The sequence below is a fragment of the Leuresthes tenuis genome, unplaced genomic scaffold, assembly GCF_036924035.1.
Source record: "Leuresthes tenuis unplaced genomic scaffold, fLeuTen1.0.hap1 SCAF_4, whole genome shotgun sequence".
Taxonomy (NCBI): domain Eukaryota; kingdom Metazoa; phylum Chordata; class Actinopteri; order Atheriniformes; family Atherinopsidae; genus Leuresthes; species Leuresthes tenuis.
Genome location: NW_027325358.1, coordinates 16,060,605 through 16,080,460, shown reverse-complemented (window position 1 = coordinate 16,080,460; position 19,856 = coordinate 16,060,605). Strand labels below are relative to the sequence as shown.

The 19,856-nt window shown below is 42.0% G+C and overlaps 1 protein-coding gene across 4 annotated transcripts; it reads right to left on the bottom strand.

Annotated features, from left to right (window-relative positions):
• Positions 1 to 360: 360 nt before the first annotated feature.
• fam193a (family with sequence similarity 193 member A) lies at positions 361 to 19,204 on the bottom strand. 4 transcript variants are annotated; one of them, XM_072384803.1, is made up of 23 exons: positions 18,810 to 19,204; positions 17,502 to 17,576; positions 14,423 to 14,665; positions 12,147 to 12,322; positions 11,887 to 12,054; positions 11,404 to 11,650; positions 11,113 to 11,237; positions 10,784 to 10,931; positions 10,575 to 10,649; positions 10,402 to 10,476; positions 10,206 to 10,318; positions 9,166 to 9,408; positions 8,842 to 8,998; positions 8,521 to 8,667; positions 8,016 to 8,285; positions 7,490 to 7,712; positions 7,024 to 7,380; positions 5,124 to 5,388; positions 4,849 to 5,035; positions 4,272 to 4,511; positions 3,213 to 4,104; positions 1,793 to 1,874; positions 361 to 1,425 (listed from the first exon to the last, which is right to left on the bottom strand). In XM_072384803.1, the coding sequence occupies exons 1-23, from the start codon at positions 19,029 to 19,031 to the stop codon at positions 1,332 to 1,334; spliced, it is 4,824 nt and encodes a 1,607-aa protein (XP_072240904.1). In that variant the 5' UTR covers positions 19,032 to 19,204; the 3' UTR covers positions 361 to 1,331. The 4 variants fall into 4 exon arrangements, with proteins under 4 accessions (XP_072240904.1, XP_072240905.1, XP_072240907.1 ...); XM_072384804.1 differs by having other exon boundaries at positions 7,072 to 7,380; XM_072384806.1 differs by lacking the exon at positions 10,402 to 10,476.
• Between the last annotated feature and the right edge of the window lie 652 nt (positions 19,205 to 19,856).

Sequence of the window (19,856 nt, the reverse complement as noted above, 5' to 3'; positions counted from 1 at the left end):
TCAGATGCAAACTTGGAACCGTTAAAAGAAAGCTTACAGGCCCCTTATGACGGATGCTGCAACGTTTCAGAACATCTGAATGCAGTTATTCCCACTTGTGACAGTTGTTTGCTAAGCGGGTGGAATAAATCTCTCCAGAAGTAGCCACGTTTTGAGAAAAAACACCCATAATTTCAATTGTATAGAGTTATTTGTAATGTTCTTTGTAATCTGGTTATAGAAAACAGCCAAAAAGCATTTGACAATAAACCTAATATGCAAAGGAGACTAAATCATGTAGTTATCAACTGTATCAGGTGTGTATGTCTTTTGACAATTTTTACTGTATGTAGAAAATAAAATTTGACACAAGACACATAATCCTGCCATACTATTGTATTCCATCTTTCAAAAAAGAAAGACAAGGTTTAATATTACTTAACAATATGTTAAAAGTAGCCAGTTTGGCTTCAGTGTTAATACAATATACACTCTATGACAGATTTATAGTGTGAGTATTGTTCTTTTTCAATTTCATTCTGAAAGTATTCTGATACAAGCTGGCTACATGTCAAAAAAAAAAAAAGAAAGAAAACAAAATTTGTAACTGATACACTTTTACTCAACAGTTTGTTAAACCCTGCCCCCCTCCTAAAAAAAAAAAAAAAAAAAAAAAAAAAAAAAAATTGTCAAGTATTACGGCTTCCTCCTTTCTGTGAAATAAGGTGGAGGTGGTGGTGGAGGCGGGGGGGAAGTGGAAACCAGCTAACCGAGCCCATTCCCTTGTCGATCATGTGGATGAGATGCCGTGCTGGGAACAACGGGATAGTAAGCCACAATATCTGAAATACAGCTTTTAATTCATTACATCTCATTTTTTTGGAAGTTTCCATTGTCTCTCTTTTTTTATTTTTTAAATGTTTTTTTTATTTATTCATCTTTTAGAAGGAAACCATCCAGACATAGTAAGTATCTTTTGACTACAGTTTAAGCCAGTGTGAGAAAAATCATTTCAGACCATGGCTTCTTCAGTCAAGAGAAACGCTCAACTCAGACTAAAAGCACACAAGCACGCAAGGAAAATTAATCAGATGAAAATTAGCATTTTGTGATTCTTTTTGAGTCATTTCATTTTGTTTCTGTAGGTAGATCAGTCCAGATGGATCTGTGTTGTAACCACACACAGGGACAAGAACAAAGCAAGGCAGCGTGGGTGTGATTTGGGCACAGCAGGAGAGAAGTTCTGGGAGGACAAGTGGCTGGAGGCACAGGGATGGAGGGATGGAGGGACGGGGGGTGGGTTTGTATAGCTGTTAAAGTACTGATTTGTGTCCTGACAGTTACTAACACCCTCAATGTGCAGCAAATGTAGCTTTCTTCAAGCTAAAGTTTGACCAGTTGATGGAGAGCCTTTGACGGTTCTGTCGGGCCGAGTCCAAGCAAAATCTGAAACAGAAATCAGAGAAGCAGACGTTAAACCTCCACAGATGCGCCTCACAAATGCCAAGTTAAAAGTTCCTCCTTCTAGTAAACAAAATCACTTCTATTCAGTGTTTGCATCTGAAGAGGCTTAAGTATTATTTTACTCTGCAACTGCTGTCTCAGTTGACTTTTTCTGTGGCATTTAAAAAAAATGAATCGCATTATTCTCCATCAATTAGAAAACTGCATGTACAGAGATACAGACAATTGTCTCTTAAAAGCACTTAAAAGCTAAGTCCTGCACCGAGCTAATCCATGGTTCAGGAAGAGAAAAAAAAAATGATTCAAATACTCAACAATCAGCCGTGTTGTGTAACTTTAACAAACGTACCTTTTGAAATACTCCACCTCCCTCTCTGTCTCATCCATTTCAGTGCTGTCCAGGTCAATGTCTTTGGGCAGGAACACGTCATCTGAAAACAAGCAAACCAAAACATATTCAAAATATCTTTAGCTGGAAGACTACCAGGATGTTTGTCTCTCATTCATGCTTGTTTGGATCATATCTGTGGTGCCGTTTCAGTGGGTGCGTCAAGGCTGGATACCGTTCTCTGGTTCTAGTCATTATAGCTGCTCATGACAAAGGGATTTAAAGTGACTACGATGCTTAAATTGGGGTCAATCGTATGACTGACAGTTGATGGCGAATGCAAATATGCTCAATAGAAATATATCATTATCCTTGAAGACCGTCACATTGGGAATGTATTTAATGAAGTTAGTTTAATAAAAACATTTTAAAAGTTACGCCCACATAGGTGATCAGATGAGACTTAATCCGTGTTGAAACTTGCCCAAGTTGCATTATATCTGTTATCTAAGTGCTATTCGAAGGTTAGCGTCTGAGAAGAGAAAATAAAGATTGGGTTAGCAAAAAGTTAAAATGACACTTAAATGTAACGCCTTCCTTGTTCCTGCACACCAGCACAGGAGGGGAACCAAAACACTGACTGAAGCATGTATTCCTCTGCAATAGGTGGTGATGTGGCCTGATTTTTGGTTTGACCCATTACATCACAGTCCAAAACAAACTAACAATTTAACAGGTGGCAAAAAAGCACCACGTTGAGCATATAAATGGACAGTTTTACACTTCTTTACATCTTCTTTTTTTTTTTTTTTAAAAAGGAAGTGAATCCAGTGAACGTTTACATGCAGGAGATATTTAACTTCCAACTACATTTGATGGGTGTGTTAGCCAAGCATAAAAAAAAAAACATTATTCAGTACCATTTCTGTCAGACTAACACGTTTCCATGTACTATAAAAGCCTGGTTTTAGTTGCAGTAACACAATAATTATATGTTTTACATTAGCAGCTAGGCTATGCTACAGCTTCAGCGAAGACACAGGACCAGCGGTTTCTTTAAGGATCACAGTGCTTAACACCATCAGGGTACTTGGAACAGAGGTGTTTGACAATAACAGTCTGTCATCTTCAGGGAAAACGCCGTCAGTGTTAGATTTAGTTGGTCAGGTATCGGATCCTGTCATCGAAGTGCACTGCAGTGATAACAAATAACACACCGATTCTACGGGTAAAGAGTGATTTACTCCTCCTGCTTTGCATTGTGATTAGCAAACAATGCTGTTGTTTCAGCTCATATAAAATCACATCGGTTCATAAATCTAATTAAATAATAAATTGCATTATCATAGCATGGTGATAAAGTGAGATTATGTCGATGTGTTAAACCCATTAACTTCAGCCGCAGTAGTTAGCACAAATAGAAAATGTTGGCTATGCTAACCTATTGAGGTGTTCATCTTGTCCCCCTTCTTCTTCTTGCTCTTCTTGGTCTTGCCTTTGGGCTGTGGTGACTCTGCACTGGGGGGCTTGCCGTTGTGGTGGGTATGCTCAGACTGGGAGGATGGAGGGGGAGAGGGGGAAGAATTTGAAGCAGGGGGACTTGTCCTGTCTTCCTTTAACTGGGTAAGGGGTTGCTGTTGCTGCCTTTTTCCACTGGCACTTCTGTTATTAATTCTTTCCTCCCTTCGTGGTTCAGTGGTCAGTAGGGAAGCAAAGGCCTCAGCAGGCCTGATTCGCATTGCTTTGGTGTCATTTGTAGTGCTAGGACTGGTGCAATTAGCCAGCTTTGCAGTCTCATCAGAGCTCTTGGGGAACTCCAGGGCTCTCTTTACAGCAGCCTCACAAGTAGCCACCTTCACAGACTGTTTAGCCTTAACCTTACTGCTGACTTCAAGGGGGGATGTGCCGTTGTGGAGGGGAACTGGGGAGTTTGGGATGTTGGTCTCATTAGAAAGGCCCTTTTCAGTAGGGCGTTTTGGGCTGTGCTGTGAGTTGGGCTGAGATAGGGGATCAAATCGGGGTTCTTTCTGGTCAGGGAGGCGAATGAGGGTTTGAAGCAGCTGTGACTTTCCACTCTGAAGGTTATCTAGGACGTTCTGAGCTGTCTGTTTGAGGGGTTGTGGGTTATTTTGAGGGGGAGCAGTATTTTCCTTTGCTTTCTCTTTCTTTTTCTTCTTGGCAGCGCGATGTTGCTGCAGCTCCTGCAATCGTAACAGTTCCTTTTGAAGTGCCGCCTCTTCCTCTTCCTGCCGCAGTCGCCGTTGTTGCTCTTCCAACAACTGTTGCTCCTCCCTTTCACGGGCCTCAGCTTCCAGACGGGCCTTCTCCTCCATCTGAAGCACACAGAGACACAGCTTCAACATAAACACCCCTCCATTCTGCACTGGCCCACGATGGTGCATACTGTAGTCGTTTTAAGAGGTTTAGAAAGTCTGATATAAACCGGAGGTTAAAGACTATTATAAAGTGATCTCCAAATTGATCAGGAGAAACAAGTTACCTTCTTTTGTTTATGCCTGGCTCGCTTGGCTGCCTTAGAACTGGATGTAGGTTTATTGTCGGCACTGTTAATGAACTGCAACAGGTCCTCCACCCGCCTGTGGTCCTCCACCCCTCCATCTCTTTCTATCACTGGCTGCTGCTCCTCCCGCTTTGGCTGTTCCTCCTTCCGCTTTGTCAGACGCAAGCGCAGCTTCTCTCGCATTTCTGCATAATTTCGACTGGTAGGAGCGGCTGGTGGCTGGAAATCAAACAAAGAATGTCAGTAAGAGTAGTATGAAGGAGTTCTTGCATTACCGAATAAAAAGAGGAAACCAGACTGACTGTGTTTCGTGTTGAAAAAGTAGCCATGTGTGGCTGAACAGCAATTACAGGATGTGGTATATTGAGACAATCATTAACAGATTAATTGTAATCAAATTAGGGGGCCAGCAAAGATCCCCAGCTCTATGATGTTAAAAAAAATGTCAGAAACGCAGAAATTTAAAGTTCTTCCAGGAAATTCAAATAAGTGCTGCTAATTTGGTCAAAAACAGATGTTAGTTTGAGGTGAACATGATTACGTCAGTGAGTCTTACCCCTCCGTGCCCAAAGAACTCGCAGTAGCAGCAGTCACAGTACTTTCCTTCCTTCTGGTTGGTCGAAGTAGAGGTGGAGGAGCTGTGCTCAGAGCAGCTGTCCTCATCCTGACTCTCCTCTCCATCATACGGCTGATGTTCATATGACCCATTACCTTCACAGCGATGGCCTTCGCAGTCGGGATCACTGAAAAAAAAGAATTATTAAAACCAGGCCGGGGGTACACCTGCTTCAGATGTTAAAAAAAAAAAAAGGTCTGAGTTAATAAACTTACCTGCAGACACTAGGTGGGGCACTGACAGGACCGTCCATTGAAGGGGCCGGAGGTTCTGCAGGTGGGAGGCACAAACCCTGTTGGGACTCCACAAAGTCTGGAGCCTGGGTGGCCATCTTTGGGCTCATCGTGGGAAGGTGTGCTGTGGGTGCTGGGGGCAGGGCGGGGCCCGATAGTGGGGGAAGAGAAGTCAGCCCTGTGTTCCTGGGAGTGGCTGACAAGGGTAGTCTGTGGTCCTCTTTACCTAGATTGTGAAATACGTCATCTAGAGAAAACAAAAGTGCACCGAATTACACCACTTACCTTTTTTTTTTTTGCCAACAAATAACAGCGTTAAAACACTTACACCTGATTCATACTTTTGCTTTGAACCTAAATAAAGCAAATGTTGTAGCCTACACACAAGTATTACAGAGTTGTCTGCATTGCTCTGCATTTTATTCCCAAAACATTATCATGATGAGTATTACTGTGTGCAACAACTCTTTTCTATCTATCAAAAGAGAAGAACTAAAATGAAGATTTCAGAAGAGATAGTGTGTGCGACAGACATGAAATGTGTTATGATTAAAGGCTATATTAGCATAACACTGGATACTGTGTTTAGATTAAGAGCAAGGCGGAAACAATGTAATACCGCTGCATTTTGTTTCACAGAAGAATTCTCTAAGTGGACCAACAACTAAACACCATTGTTTCAGTCTGAATCTGTGATTTATGGTGACATGCTGCATGGCTACTCAATATTTACAGTGCAGAATGAAAACCGGAGCATAAATCAAAGTTCACAAGTAAGCTTTGTTGTTTGAAGGGACAAAATGTTTTAGTTGGCTGAAATGGGGTAGAAATTTCTCAAGTCAATAAGTGTAGGTTACGTGGAAGATGCCATTTCAGGTGTCCAGCGATAGTTGACTCGCATTCCGAATCATTTCTATACTTTGAATCAGCACACGTCAACAATTGTCTTCTTTTGAGAAGCAAGATTTAAAAGAGTAACTTGTTTACTTTCTTTGGCAAAAAGTTAAGACAACTAAATATTTACGGTTGACTTCACTAAAATGAAGACATAAGGGACATTATGTGCTAATGAAGGTTTCCATTAACTGTGTCTGTGATCCACCAGCAGTTGCTGAAAGGCTATAGAATTAGAATCTGCAGAGAAAGAGACGCTTTTTCAAGCATGCTGGAGTGGGGGACTGATTTTTACCTTATAAAACATAATTAAAATTCATTTGTACTGCTTGTACTGTTCTTTTTGTATTGCTCCACATCACGCCTGATCATTTCTTTCAGCGTTAGTACCATTAGTCTTAATGTTTCATCTATTTTTGCAACTTCATGCATTTTTCTTCTTTTAAAATGAGATCAAAAGGAATTGATTACTCCCTGTGTGGACTCCAGTAAGATTTGACACCGCGTACCATGTACTACAAACAACAAACAAAATATAGGATGTTAACAGAGGCATAGTTCATATAAAATCCAACAATGCGGCTGCTTCCCAAGGACAAAGTGTGGATGTGTGCAGCGGTGTGGACGCGTTCGTTTGTGTGTTAGAAGGTGAAATCTCATTGCTCCGATTTGCTGCTTTGCTCTGACTATCTTACTGCTTCATTCTGATACTGATGTACAGCAGGAGTGGCAAATAGTAACTTCTTAGTGTGCCCTGAACAATGACATGAGGTATTCCCTCCTCATTTGACTTTATATTTGGATTGAGGAGAAAGGAACTACCAAAACAATATGAAGAAAGAACCAAAGGATTACCTTCAGAAGGGACATTACACTATCAACTGTAGCTGTGACTAATGTATAAGCGATCACCAATTTAATAACAAAAGAGCGTTGTTGTCGTCGTCATCAGTACAAACCTAACAACTGCTCTTACTTCCTATATTACCTATAGAGTTGGGTCTTTTAGATGCTAGGTGGATGGGTGGGTTATTACTTGACTGGACAGTGGTAGCAGTGCAGGACACAGACGATGTGGAGGCGGAGGTGGCCATCACTACTCGATTGGTTTCCATGAAGGCATCCTGGAAATTGTAGAGACACTTCTTCTTGGCGCCAGTCTTCTTCGGCTCTTTGGCTTCTGAAGAGGAACAAGATGACGATGACGACGATGATAAAGATGACGACAAGGACGACGAGGAAGAGGGGGTTTGAGCTGTGGACAGTGAGGGATGCTCCCCTTGGGGGCCAATAGAGGATGTTGGGGGGAGGGGCACATCAGTGAGGGATGGTCCTAGCATGTCCCCTGTGGATTATGACAGAAATTGAAGGGATAACGTTAATTCAAAAAGCTATTATTTTCTTAAATGTCAGAATTAATTGTCGGTCATTTCCACTGCGGTCCGGTAGTTCACCTGGCAGGCATTCAGGCAACAGCACAGATGGATTCCAGCTCTTCATCACAGCAGCATCCCACAGATTCTCAAACTTGAAAGAGAGGCACTGCACTGAGCTATTCCAGTCACCTGCTCCCCCCGTACCACCAAAGCAGTTCGGATATACATGCTCTGGTAATGATGTGCTGAAGGCTGGCTGCTTGGCCGCTGAGTGGTTTGATGTAGGATTTGGGGGCAGAGGCTTAAGGAAGAAAGATTGTTATTAGTGGGTATTATGATATGAACAGGATTGAGCTGTCAAACAGTTCAGTTTTGGGTTTCCCACATTATGTCTAGTCTGTCCTCTTGTGGCAGGCAAATGAATAACGGTGACAATAAGTGAAACCAGAATTAAAATAAGCTTAGTTTTGTTACTGGAACTAAAAAAAAAAAAATCCCAGTGATAAGGAAATTCACATGTCCCTTAAAGGGATTCTTAAGTGAAAGTGAAGAAAATAATCTACAACCAGCCTTGTGGATGCATCGGCTAAAGAGTTATCCTCACCTTGTTGTGTGTCAGAGGAGGACTGGGTGGGTAGAGTGTAGGGTGGAGTAGGGGCCGGGAGAAGTTGTGTAAGGGCAGGTGGCCGTGGATGTGTGGGTATAAGTGGAGGGCAGGGTGTGCAGGGGGAGTCTTGCTGTCTGGAAAGAACTGGTGTCCCACAGTGGGGGGAGGCACAGCGTGGAGCCGACTGGGGGGCAAACATGTGGCGGGGCCCAGGGTGGAGGAGCTGGGGTCCTGGTTGCACACGTGGCACTCGCAGGCATGCTGGACCTGAGGGTGGCAATATATGTTGTGCATCTTTACCTTATTACATTCAGCTGATGGAGACTATGGGCAACAACACACTAGGTTTTTGTTTCATTTTGGTTTTTTTTTTTAAGTTTCCACAACTGTCAAATATTCAGATTGCAATGGCATTTAATTACAAGGCATGAACACGCCTAAATGACTGACTTTAAACAAGCCATTACTTCCTTTATGAATGAGGACAAAGGTGTTTCAATACCTGTTGGTGGTTGTAAGACGGAGGAGGACTGTTTGTCTGTCCCATGGAAAGGTCTCCCTGCTGCCCCGGGGGCTCTCCACCAGCCTCACCATTCGCTTCCTCCTCATCACCCTCTGATGAACTGCTGCTGCTCGTAATCTGAGGGGACTGAGTCAAAAAATGGTTAGAATAAAGAACACTGAATGAGGTAATGGGTGGAGAACACTGCATTTCTCAAACTACCAGTAACTGACTCATAATCGGCATCGGTTTCGTCACCCAGAAACTCAGCAGGGAAATTCATAACTAATCTTGGGCAATTCTCTTAAGTAGATAACTCACCCTGGCCTTCAATGCCATGTTTTCACCCTCCCCGTTGATGTTATTATGAAGGCCGTTCACAGCGGCCGTCCCCACGCTGTTGTCCTCATAACTGCTCATAGCGTAGATGTCTCCGAACTTACTGGTCAAAGGAGGCACTTCGTCATCATCGCTAATGCTACAACCAGAGAAATCAGTAGTCAGGTTAAAAGGTATTGCAAAATAAAGTTGCTCATAAGAAAACACACAAATTATGTTGCACAACATTTGGTTGAAATGACTCAAAGGAATGACACGTGCATACAAACTGACAGCGTGTTGGAGGATAGCGAGTGGCCGACTTACAAAGTGCTGGCATCTCCTTCAGGAAGAATGAGCCTCGGATGCTGCTGAATGGTGATGGGAGAGCTGGAGTTGGAGCCAGATGCTGAACTGCCAGAGGAGAGGCTGGGAGGGTGCACCTCTGCCAGATAGTCCCGAGGTGGCTCCCCCTGCAACGGCAGCTTGATGTGGAGGTCCTCGGCGATGGGCGAGTCCATGATGCCGCATGTTAGAATGTGGGAGAGACTGCAGTCATCACACGTACATCTGCGGAAGAAGTTGTTGATTGTGCTCAATAAACACGGCATTAAACCACAACGGGATTATTTGGGGATCCGCAGTGACATCTTAAAAGTCAAATCAAAATACAGTTCCAGTTTTTAAAAGTTGACAGGAGAAAAAGAGAAAATAGATAAATTTCCTGCGTTGAACAAATAACAGCTTCAGAGTGACGATCCCAGTCTCAGTGAGGCTTTTTTTTTATGGCTGAAATAATCTGATAATAACCTATTTATTGCTTTACTCTGGATAAGACCCTGGCTGGCACGTACGCAGCATTTCTGATCACCTTAACCACGACCACAAGTTATATTCAAAGTATTCAATAATCAAATTAAGCTATATCAAGTATGCTGATAGTTGCACTATGAGGACACGCAGACTCCTCAACAGCACTATTACAGTATCACAGAGTTTCTGCAGCATTTTGCAATACAAACTACTGCCTTACGAAACATTTCAGACTCCTACAGTCAGTACAGACCAGGACAGCTAGTTAGAGTTTCAGGACAAATGAGGTACCTGGGTAATGTGTTCTGGCTTGTGAAGAATATGGATAAAATGAACATGTAAAAGTGGCCAATGATTTGGAGCGATGTCTTTTATTCTTTTATATTGCCTTTTGGCCTTATGGCTGCTGGACGTGAGCACAGTTTTCATTCCCACTTGTCAGCATGCAGGATGACAAAATGAACCCTGTACTTTAAATGCCTTAAGTTTACTGAACTGAAGGTGACAAGATACGAAGCCGGCCAATGACACACCAGTGAACGTTGGAAACCCACCTTCTTCTGTAATTACAGTTTGGACAGTCTGGGATACTAAGACGAGATGAAAGCATTCTCATAGTGTCTGTGAAGTTGTTGTCTCCGGGGGGCGACCTCTTACTGTTGGGTAACTGAAAACAAAGGAAAGCATTAAAAAAAGGTCCAGAACGCAAAGTTAGACCCACATCGATTGTGTCAAAGTCTTCTAGCGTACTTGTTCTTCTATAAATCTTCTCTGTTTAAAGAACTCCCAGTCCTCCTTCAGCATTCGCTGCTTTGTCTTTAAAGTCTGAAAAAGGGCAGAAAAAGTAAGCAACGCGAACCTCTTAACTTGAACCAAAGAGACACAGAGAAGTAAGAATTTTCCATCAAAAAACTCAAACTTACATTTTTGCTGATCAAGGACTTGTGTGGCTCTGTTCTTTGGTTTGTGAGACTCTGACCCTCCACCTTAAAAAGCAACTGAGAAAAGAGTGTATAACGTAAAATACCCTGAAAAATCATCTTAAATAAGCATCATCTTTATACTAAGAAGGTTATATAAAGTTTAAGGTCTATACAAAGTTTTGTTGCTTGTTCTATAAATGGATGCAAACCTGCTCATCTACATAGTCATCAATCCTCTTCTCACACTCCTGCCACTGAGCAGCCACTGAAGCCATCTCCTGCTGCAGCTGCTGATAGCTCTCTAATAAGGTCCGGTACATATCTTCATTGTATGAATCATGAGACGCCGTACCATGTCTGGAAAAAAAGAAAAAAAAAGAGGTTTAGGATTGAGCCAACAGCCCCAGTAATGTGGACACAGAAAATACATGCAAACTGCAACATGATTCGGATGTATAAAAGGGAAAAAGAAATAAACTATGACAATCTACTTTGTGAAAGTCATCGTAAGGCTTTTCAATGAGAAACGATGTCTTACTTCAGCTGTGCAATCAGTGCCGGTAAACTGCTGTGTAAAATCGGCTCGGAGAAAACCAGATTCTCAAAAAGGTGCTTATTGTGCAGCTCCCACGTCACCTGGAATTTCTGAAGGTGCTCGTTCTCCTGAGAGAGAGAAAAAGAGAAAGAGGGGGATGGGAGTAGAAAATGTCTGATTTACAACCGATGCAGTTGTGCATGTGTCTAACATAGTGTTGTGCTTAACCAAATGTCTTTTCCTGTCCATGCTTTACCTGACGCATAATCTCTGATACAAAAATAGCAAACTAACCAGGGTGAGCAGGAAGCTGCTGATGGTGCGTGCAGCTTGGCAGAGGGCGTGATACTCCTCCAGCAGCAGTGAGATGAACTGGTGGGCTTGAGGAGGACCCTGGGCTGCAGCTACAGTCCCCGAAGGCCCTGTGGTCTTTGAGCCCGCAGAAAGGTGCTTCAGGAGCCGCACTTTCACTTCTAACACATATTCTCGAGCCTGCTGCTCCAACCGCTGGTAGAGCTGGTATGGATCTTTTACACAGAGTCTACGGGAGGAAAATACGGTTTTCAATTTCTAATCATTAAAAAAAAAAGAAAGAAACACATCTTCTAACACAATATACTTGAAAATAGCTATAGTCATTTCAAAGGCTCTCACACCACATCTGACAATCTTTTAAGAAGCTTTTTCACAGTGGAGGAGACTTTTATGACTCAATAGAGACCTCTAGTGGACACTAACTTAAGAAAGAAAATTAGATGAAGCTATTTGTGGCTGTACCTGTCAACCAGCTCCTTCATGCCTTCTTTGTCTCTCTCATGGGGCTGGTCGTGGTCATCCGCAAGTGGCGTTCCTGTCTGGCGGTAGATGCAGCGCACCAGATAGCGAACCTCCGACCAGTGGTTCTGCAGCTGCTGTGACTCCCTCTCCGACTCAGCAGAGATCTCCCTGTAATTTCAGCGGATTCACAAAAGTCCCATCACGAACAATCTTACTTGAGCTAACGTGTATCTACTTTTGGCTAATCACTCTGAACCGACCGTCTCTCATTGCAGGCTTCACAGCTGCAAACTGTATCAGAAGGCAATGGCGTGGTGAAGTCTGGAGCAGGGAGCATGGGTAGTGTAGGCGCAGCAGTGGTCAGTCTGTCTGCTGTGGCTGCTTCCAGGCCCAAGTTTCCATTCCCTCCAGGCATGTGCAAAAGGAAGTCCTGACTCTGTGGGCAATATCACAAACATTAGCAGATTAAACGCGGGATCATTGTTATACCTTCTTCAAGATAAATAAGAAAGAAAAAAAACGTTTTAGTTCAAAGTTTTAGAGAAAATCTATCCAATGCAAGCTAAATAATACTCAGGTTGAACATATCACAACAATTTGATCTCTTGATTGTAAAAGACAGAACGTCAGTGAATCGTTTGATTGGCAAGTGATGCATCCACACTGGAACAGCAAAGCACATGAAGTAGATCTCGATCAATTTCAAGTGGGAACTTTGGCAGAAAAGTCTATTCTTTTAACAAAGGAGGATATAATAACAATAATACCCGTAAACCAATTCCTTTTCCACTGTGGCCTTCGACTTAAATGTGAGAGATCTGCACCAGCCACAAATAAAAGAGCCACGAATTGAGAAATGAACTTTGAATTATTCAAATTATTTCCTTAGAACTGGGTTAATATGGGCACACCAACAATAATGCATACAAAGGGAAAGCCACTGGACGTCCAAAAACAAACTTGTTCATCCTCTTTTCCCCCCCTTATAATCTTAAAATACAATAATATAACCTTCGGTCAAAAGCACAAATGGTTTTAAAGTTAATATGTCAGATTAGATATTTACACGCACTTCCTGTGTTTCAGTAAATAAAGACAGAAACGAGTAGCTTTGCAGACCTCAAAGACACAAAAACCAATTGATTTTTTTCTTGGCTACAAAAACCAACACACTGAGTACTGACTAATTCTTCTACAGCTGCTTCGTTATGTTTTCAAATCATCCAACATTGTTCGTCAGTGTCACAAAGCCGCGAGTGAGAATAGTACACCCCAGCAATTAGGATGCAATCAAGCAATATGTAAACCAAAACAAAGCCTCGACATCCAAGGCGACAACACGCTGAAATAGGAAGCAGCTCCTCAAAAACAACAGCTTAACACTACCGGAGAAATTTTCAATCAAAAAAAGAAAAAAAAGGCTTTGTTGTTTGTCCACAGCTGTATTAGAATTGTAATGTTGTCCAGATAGATAAACACGCTGCCCAAGTATCATAATATACTATTTATACAGAGAGCCTAGTCTTTGCACATCAGCCCTTTTCACACAGCAAGCTTAAGGCAGGACAGATGTGCCTTCGTTGGCCATCGCCGTCTTATTTGTAAGGTGCAGAGGTGGAATGGGGGTTGGAAGTGGAAGCTGAAATGGAGGTTGTTACCAAGCCAAAAAAAAGAGTGTGTCGTCGCTCGATGCTGTTGTTACTCAGCTGATCTGATTCGAAAGCACACATACACAATCATAGAGTAAAACTCAATGGTAGAAAGGACGAAAAACAGCAAAGAGAAGGTGTAATGTCACAATCACCTTCATAAACAAAGATTTCAGTAATGTTTTTATTTAACAAATCAATTATTAATGATCTAATAAATATGCCCATGGCTCAAAAAAAAAACTTGAGTCACTATTCTGTTATTTAAATGGGTGCAAATTAATTCTCTGATGATTAACTAACCGGCAAACACTGAGAAAACACAACACAATCATTCAATCCTATTCGATTCAGTTTCATCTACAGAACGCCAAATCAAAAAATGTCAGCCAAGGATGCAGTTCACTTCAATCCAATTATAATCCAATAAAATCTCATTAATTAACTGATTAACAGTTCAAATAATGCCAATACTTGCTCAAAACTTGAAAAATTTAATCCCTCATCCTGAGCGTGCACGAGCTGACATGTGCAGTAACTGAATGTTTTATTGAAAGTATTTGGCTCATTAAAACATTCGGTGATTATGAAAGATCGCAGAAATCAGACACTTGGGCTAAAAACACTGATCTAGTTAGCCAAAGCAAGTGTTTGAACCAAATTTTCCATCATTATCGTCTCTTTATATCGACAGCCGATACTCATGATGTGTTTTAGCTATTCTGTTAAAAACCGAGAGTGTCCAGTGACCATCATTTAAAGACCAACAACAGTTGTGAACCGCAGATATGTGTCGAAGATGATGGGACAGACACTACCAGAACAGTGGAGTCGTGCCGCTTTCATCATAGCTGCACACATTTGGTAATCACGCCCAGCTGACTTACCCCTAACGACTGCTCTAGAGTAGTACGCCGATCCTCCTTCTCCACCGTACGCCTGCAGTCCGAGCAAACCCACAAAGGCAGCTGAAGGGCACTGGGTGTGTTGGCGGGCTGTGCCGTACCGTTCTGGCCTGTAACGCCTGCCTCTGAAGGCACAACACTGTCTTTACGCTCGCATCGGCACAAGAGGCAGCGATCACCGGCTGTGTAGGGCGCCCGCTGGTTCAGTCCGAACGTGAATGGAGTCTGTGGTGGGTACATGTCAGGGAGCAGAGAGGAAAATGTGCGGTGAGACACAAAGCCAAGGACATTTGTTTAGAAGACAAGACGAATAAATATCATGGTGTTTTAATACCCAACAGTAGAGAGTTAAATTGCTTATTTGTATGTGGGTTATTGGTAAAATGAGCCAATTAAGGGAGGAGAGGAGAGGCCAATAATTATGACTAAATGAAATAATGGAATAACACTGTATCGTGCGCTGGACTGGGATCTGATAATCCCAGCTCTCTGAGATGATCAGGTTAGTCTATAGCTTTCTGTTTTTTTCCCTGACACAGGTGGCGCTGATTCACTAGCAGCTGGACAGGAAGGTGGGTAGACAGAGAGGCGATCAGATGCAGCAAAGGCCCACAGGTCACGACTTTATCGAAATTCTAATTCTAAATCTAATTGCCAGCTGTCAAAAAAAAAAAAAACAATCTCATCTCTTTTTGGCCACGCCTCGTTGATGTGGATCAACCTGTGAAAAGGGCTTTAGTGAAGAGACTTGAGAGAATCATTGGCTTTTTTCAGTTATTTGTTAGGGAAACTTTGGGAAAAATTGACATCAGACTTTGTTTCTGTTTTCTCCAACAACGATTTGCTAGTTACTCCTATATTCAACAGTTTATCTCTCTAAATCCTATGCAACCCACTGCGCACCAGATACAGACAGTCTTCTAACAGACCATTTGCACATCATTACCATTACTTACCAATACTGCAATCTCTCTCCTGTGGTTTAATGGACCACGGAGGAGAACAAGCATGTGATTTCTGCTCTGACGCTTTGCAATTCATCCTGCAATTTTTCATACAAAAACCAGTAGTTCCAAAGGAAATTCTGAATACATGAGTGCTTTGGAAGGTTGCTCATGTTCACATAGCCCAGTAGCAGTGTACAGTTATTGTACAGCCTGACAGCAAACCAAAATGCTGGTCAGATTTCTACACCCCCCCCAAACAAACAAACAAACGCATAGATAAATAGATTTGAAAAAGGAGAAGACAACAGTAGCTGTAGTCAAACAGAAAGGCTACGAGACATTACACGGCGCTGGGCGGAACTTAGCAGCTTGCAATGGTGAAAAAGGTAATGAGCCGTTTGCTAATGTAGTCAAGTCGAAGAGTCAAGAGAGTCTGAGCAGAGTCAAGGGTGAGCAGCTGCAGCCAAGCAAGTGGTGCAGACAAAGGTGGGTCTAATCTGCATATTCATACATCTGTGCATAGCAAAAAAAGGAAGCGAATGTGTGGTGTTCCATCTAAGCCATTTTCTGGCATGAAGGGATGTTGATGGAAAATTCCAAACGTGTCCTTTTTGAGAATCGTAAACAGGTTTTATCAGGAGAGGGGATTTAATGATGACGAAACCGGCAGTTCAGGCCACGAGACATCTCTTATTTAAATACTACTTTACATACTTAATCGAAGCCATGCGTTTATGGATGAAGTGGTTCGATAACAATCACGTGAACTATTGCAAAACGGGAACAAAATAATCAGGAGGAAAACACCAAGATTAAAAATAAAGACATAAGAGCACATGGATAAACTTCTGTAGTGTGCTTCCCAATCCAGTGTACCGAATTTCTATCTTAAATGTTTAAATTTGCATTATCAAAAAGGACATGAGTCATTCGCTGAACTCCTACGATGTAAAGTCCATCTCTAGTTCCAGGATGGTGGATTGACCAAAGCTATCAGATCAGGGGCATCCCTCCCTTCCTTTAACAATTTCCTGGAGACTCACATCTTCCAACATCTCCCCTTTTAACACCCCAGCCTGCCTCACTTCTACTTAAATTGCTCTTCTGCATCTCTTCTACTTGTACTCTCCCCTTTGACAACAAAATGTTCCATTCAGTGCTTATGTCAGGGTTTCTTTTTGTACTGAAGCTTGAACGCTGTTCCTCACTTAAAGTTGCTTTAACGTAAACATGTATGTTTTGGCATACAAGTCTGATGATAGTTGCTCGGGTTCATTTAGAAATGGCGCTAATACACAGTCTGGCCAGCAATGCGACTCCTGCTCCATTGTTTAACATGTTCTCATCGCCGCTGTCTGCAGCACAACAGTACATGTCACAGTTTGAGTAAGTGGTGTTGCAGAGTTAAGCATTCACTGTGAAGCCATTTAGACAGCGGACACAAAACCAACAAACACCTGCAAACATCTAGCTTTTGACTGCAATTTGAATGTGTATAATCCCAGTGATTTTGTTGAAGTTGCGGGTTTTTAAAAATCGGCTCTGGATGGAAACACAACATCCAAGTACACAGGCTAATTTTTACACAGGAAATTGCAGTCGAGACTAGAGGAACAGCCACATCTAACTTTTTCTTTACAGAACCTTTAGCAACAGAACCCACAGCAACCTTTACTTTTACAGAACCTGAAGCACCAACTCAAGGATGAAAAAAGAGACAAGATCCATTGATTTTACCATCTGAAAGACAGCTGGCAGCTCACACTGTGTCCTGGTGCGTGGGGTTCATCGTTATCCCGTAAAATAATAAAATAAACTAGTCTAATTATCTCAGAGAAACAGGACCATCAGAAACTGTGGTTCAATACAGCCTGCATGTTATAATGCAATAGCGTCCCTTCGTGTTGTTGGAGTTACAGGCTTTTCCCCTGAAATAGTGAACACTTGTGGCCCTCAGAGAACGGAGGGTAAGCATGTAATAACCAGCAATGGGAAAGGATTTAATTGGTTTATTTTAGAGGGGGTGACCCTGTTTGGTGCTTCTGAATTTTTCGCTGCCTAAACAAATTGATATGGGACAAAACAAATCCAGTGCCGAACTGATGCAAATTTACCTGAAGGACTCCGGAGAAGTCAGCATTCACTGGTCCTTCTGTGAACTGTGGAGTAATACTGTTGTTCAATTTGACCTGAGGGAAGCAAACAATTCAACCTGTTCATGTAAAAGACAGCTTGGCACATTTGTTTTGATTAATCACAGCCAGTGAAACCTTGTAATGATTAAGTATGATCGATTGAATTGCTTGCTGGCACTGATCATTTTGGACCTATGTTGGATTGATGTCTGTGTGCAGTACAGTCAGGTTTTGTCCATGCAAAGAAGACAGACAATAACTAGTTTACAACGACAGTGTAAATGTGTTCTGTAGCTACACTACCTCAAAATCTGTGCATGTTGCTTCTTATTCAGACAACTTTATACAGTTGTTGGCAAACATCACGCATTTTAAACCTGTATTTTAAGCAAAACTGGCAGATTTTGCGAGTATCATAAACGTTTTCTCAGTGATAACAGCACATTGAAGACAGAGAAGACGCAGATTGCTACGATTGTATTCAAACTGGTTATGGTCAATATTTTTGTGACCCCAAAAGCTAAGCAATTAACTTTTGAAGCAGCAATAATAACCTAATGTATCAAACACAACACTGCCTCACGAACGCTGTGTCAAGTGTTATCATTTTAGTGTTTACTAGAAGTATATGAGCTTGTTCTGTTCAGTTGGATACCTGCAGTTAGTCGGGTGCATAAACTGTGCTCCAAGAAATACAACTAAATTCAAAGTAAATACTTAAACATATTCAAAAAATGGAAGGTCAGCATGTAAAAACACATCAAGATCTGGCGGAGCTTAAGTTGTAGTACAGTTAGCATTGGCTAGCATTAATGTTTATCCAAGAAACAGCAGTCTTTCAGACAACTGTGTTGAACCTAATGATACTCCCAGGTAATCTTGGCTTTGTCAACCTAATCTCCACCTACACGGACTGCTTTACGTCAAAAATAATGCTTCCCGGTGTCCAAATTGTTGTCGATGCAGCTAAGATCTCTTAAGCTAACGATGGTATACAGTGTTCGGACAAGAAAGTTAGCTTAATCTTTACGGCAGCATGTCTTATTACCATAAAACCAGTAAAACTGCTAAGCTATACCACTTGCTAGCTGACGTTGCCTTCCAAAGTATAACGACGGCCATCAGATGTAATTAAGCCAATTACTCGCTATGTTGAATTTGTTACTTAGCTAAGTGCCTTCCCCTCATCAGACTCGGGCCCAAATCAGATGTGTCGTTGATAACACCGCTTGCTAGTCAAAATCCCCGTTTTGACATCCACTGGTTAACATTGTGTGACACTCTTACCTCTCCGTTCATGCCTGTGACTGACCCTATATTCCCGTTGCCCGTACTCCCAGATGTTAAAAAGCTGACGACAGAGGCAGGTGTTGCTGCTCCCGCACAGCCAAGGGCCGGAGCGACCCCGGCCTTGCCACTGCTGGTGTTGCAGACAGCACTGCAGCTACTGCCACCGCCCCGCTTGTTCTTCCTGCGTTTAGCCCCCCGTTTAGCATCGGTTGGACTCATTTTTCCCACGAAAGAGCCGAGACAACTTGCCGTCCAGACTTGGCAGAGTCTCAAGCAGAATACCTAGTGCAATCACTCAGTTGTAAATCCGGGATAACGATTTAGAGACTCCCAAAACGACAGACACTGAGTCCCATCAAAGTGCAAGCCGACTTCATAGATTCCAATATGGCCTCTGGGTGGACTGCTTCAGCCAGGCAAAGATTGCGTCATGACGTAAAGTGCGTATCACACCCGGGCGATTATGGGAACTTGAGTTTGTTGTGTATAATTGAGTTTTTACCTGAGGAAAGTCGGACTTCAAGAAGGTAAGACCGAACACGCGTTTCTATATAAATATAAACTATATTGTTTGGCCCTGAGAGCAAAGCACAATTATAATGGACAAAACAGACATTTCCCAAAACACAGCAACCAAGCACAAGATTTCCCAACACAAAAAGTATTTTAGAAAATAAAACATTTTATAAGATCTAACAAAACTAGTAATACAATTAAAAAAACACATTTCAGAAAGCACAACAAAATAATATACACGAGTTCCAGAAAACTGGACGTTTCAACTTAGAATATTTTCAAAAAACACTTGCTTGTGTTTTCTGTTTTGTAATTGTGTTTAAAAAGGAAAGAAAGAAAAGAAAAAAACTGTTGTTTTTGTTTCAGCTTTGGTTTGAAATGTCTTGTCCAACATTGCGTCATGTACATCAAGGCTATCAATATTATAGAAACTGATGCGTTAACTTATTCTAGGCTTCTGACATAGAATAAAATCAAGAGCAGCAGCAGTATTAACTGAAGTTGGTGGTGAATGTCGGGAAAGACTTA

Excerpts from the sequence above, each read along its gene's own strand:
- fam193a (XM_072384803.1), bottom strand. The coding sequence starts at position 19,031 with ATGAGTCCAACCGATGCTAAACGGGGGGCTAAACGCAGGAAGAACAAG. Across the intron at positions 11,238-11,403 it reads GCAGCTTCCTGCTCACCCTG|GAGAACGAGCACCTTCAGAA; the intron begins GTTAGTTTGCTA and ends TCTCTCTCTCAG. Across the intron at positions 10,932-11,112 it reads GCACTGATTGCACAGCTGAA|ACATGGTACGGCGTCTCATG; the intron begins GTAAGACATCGT and ends CTTTTTTTCCAG.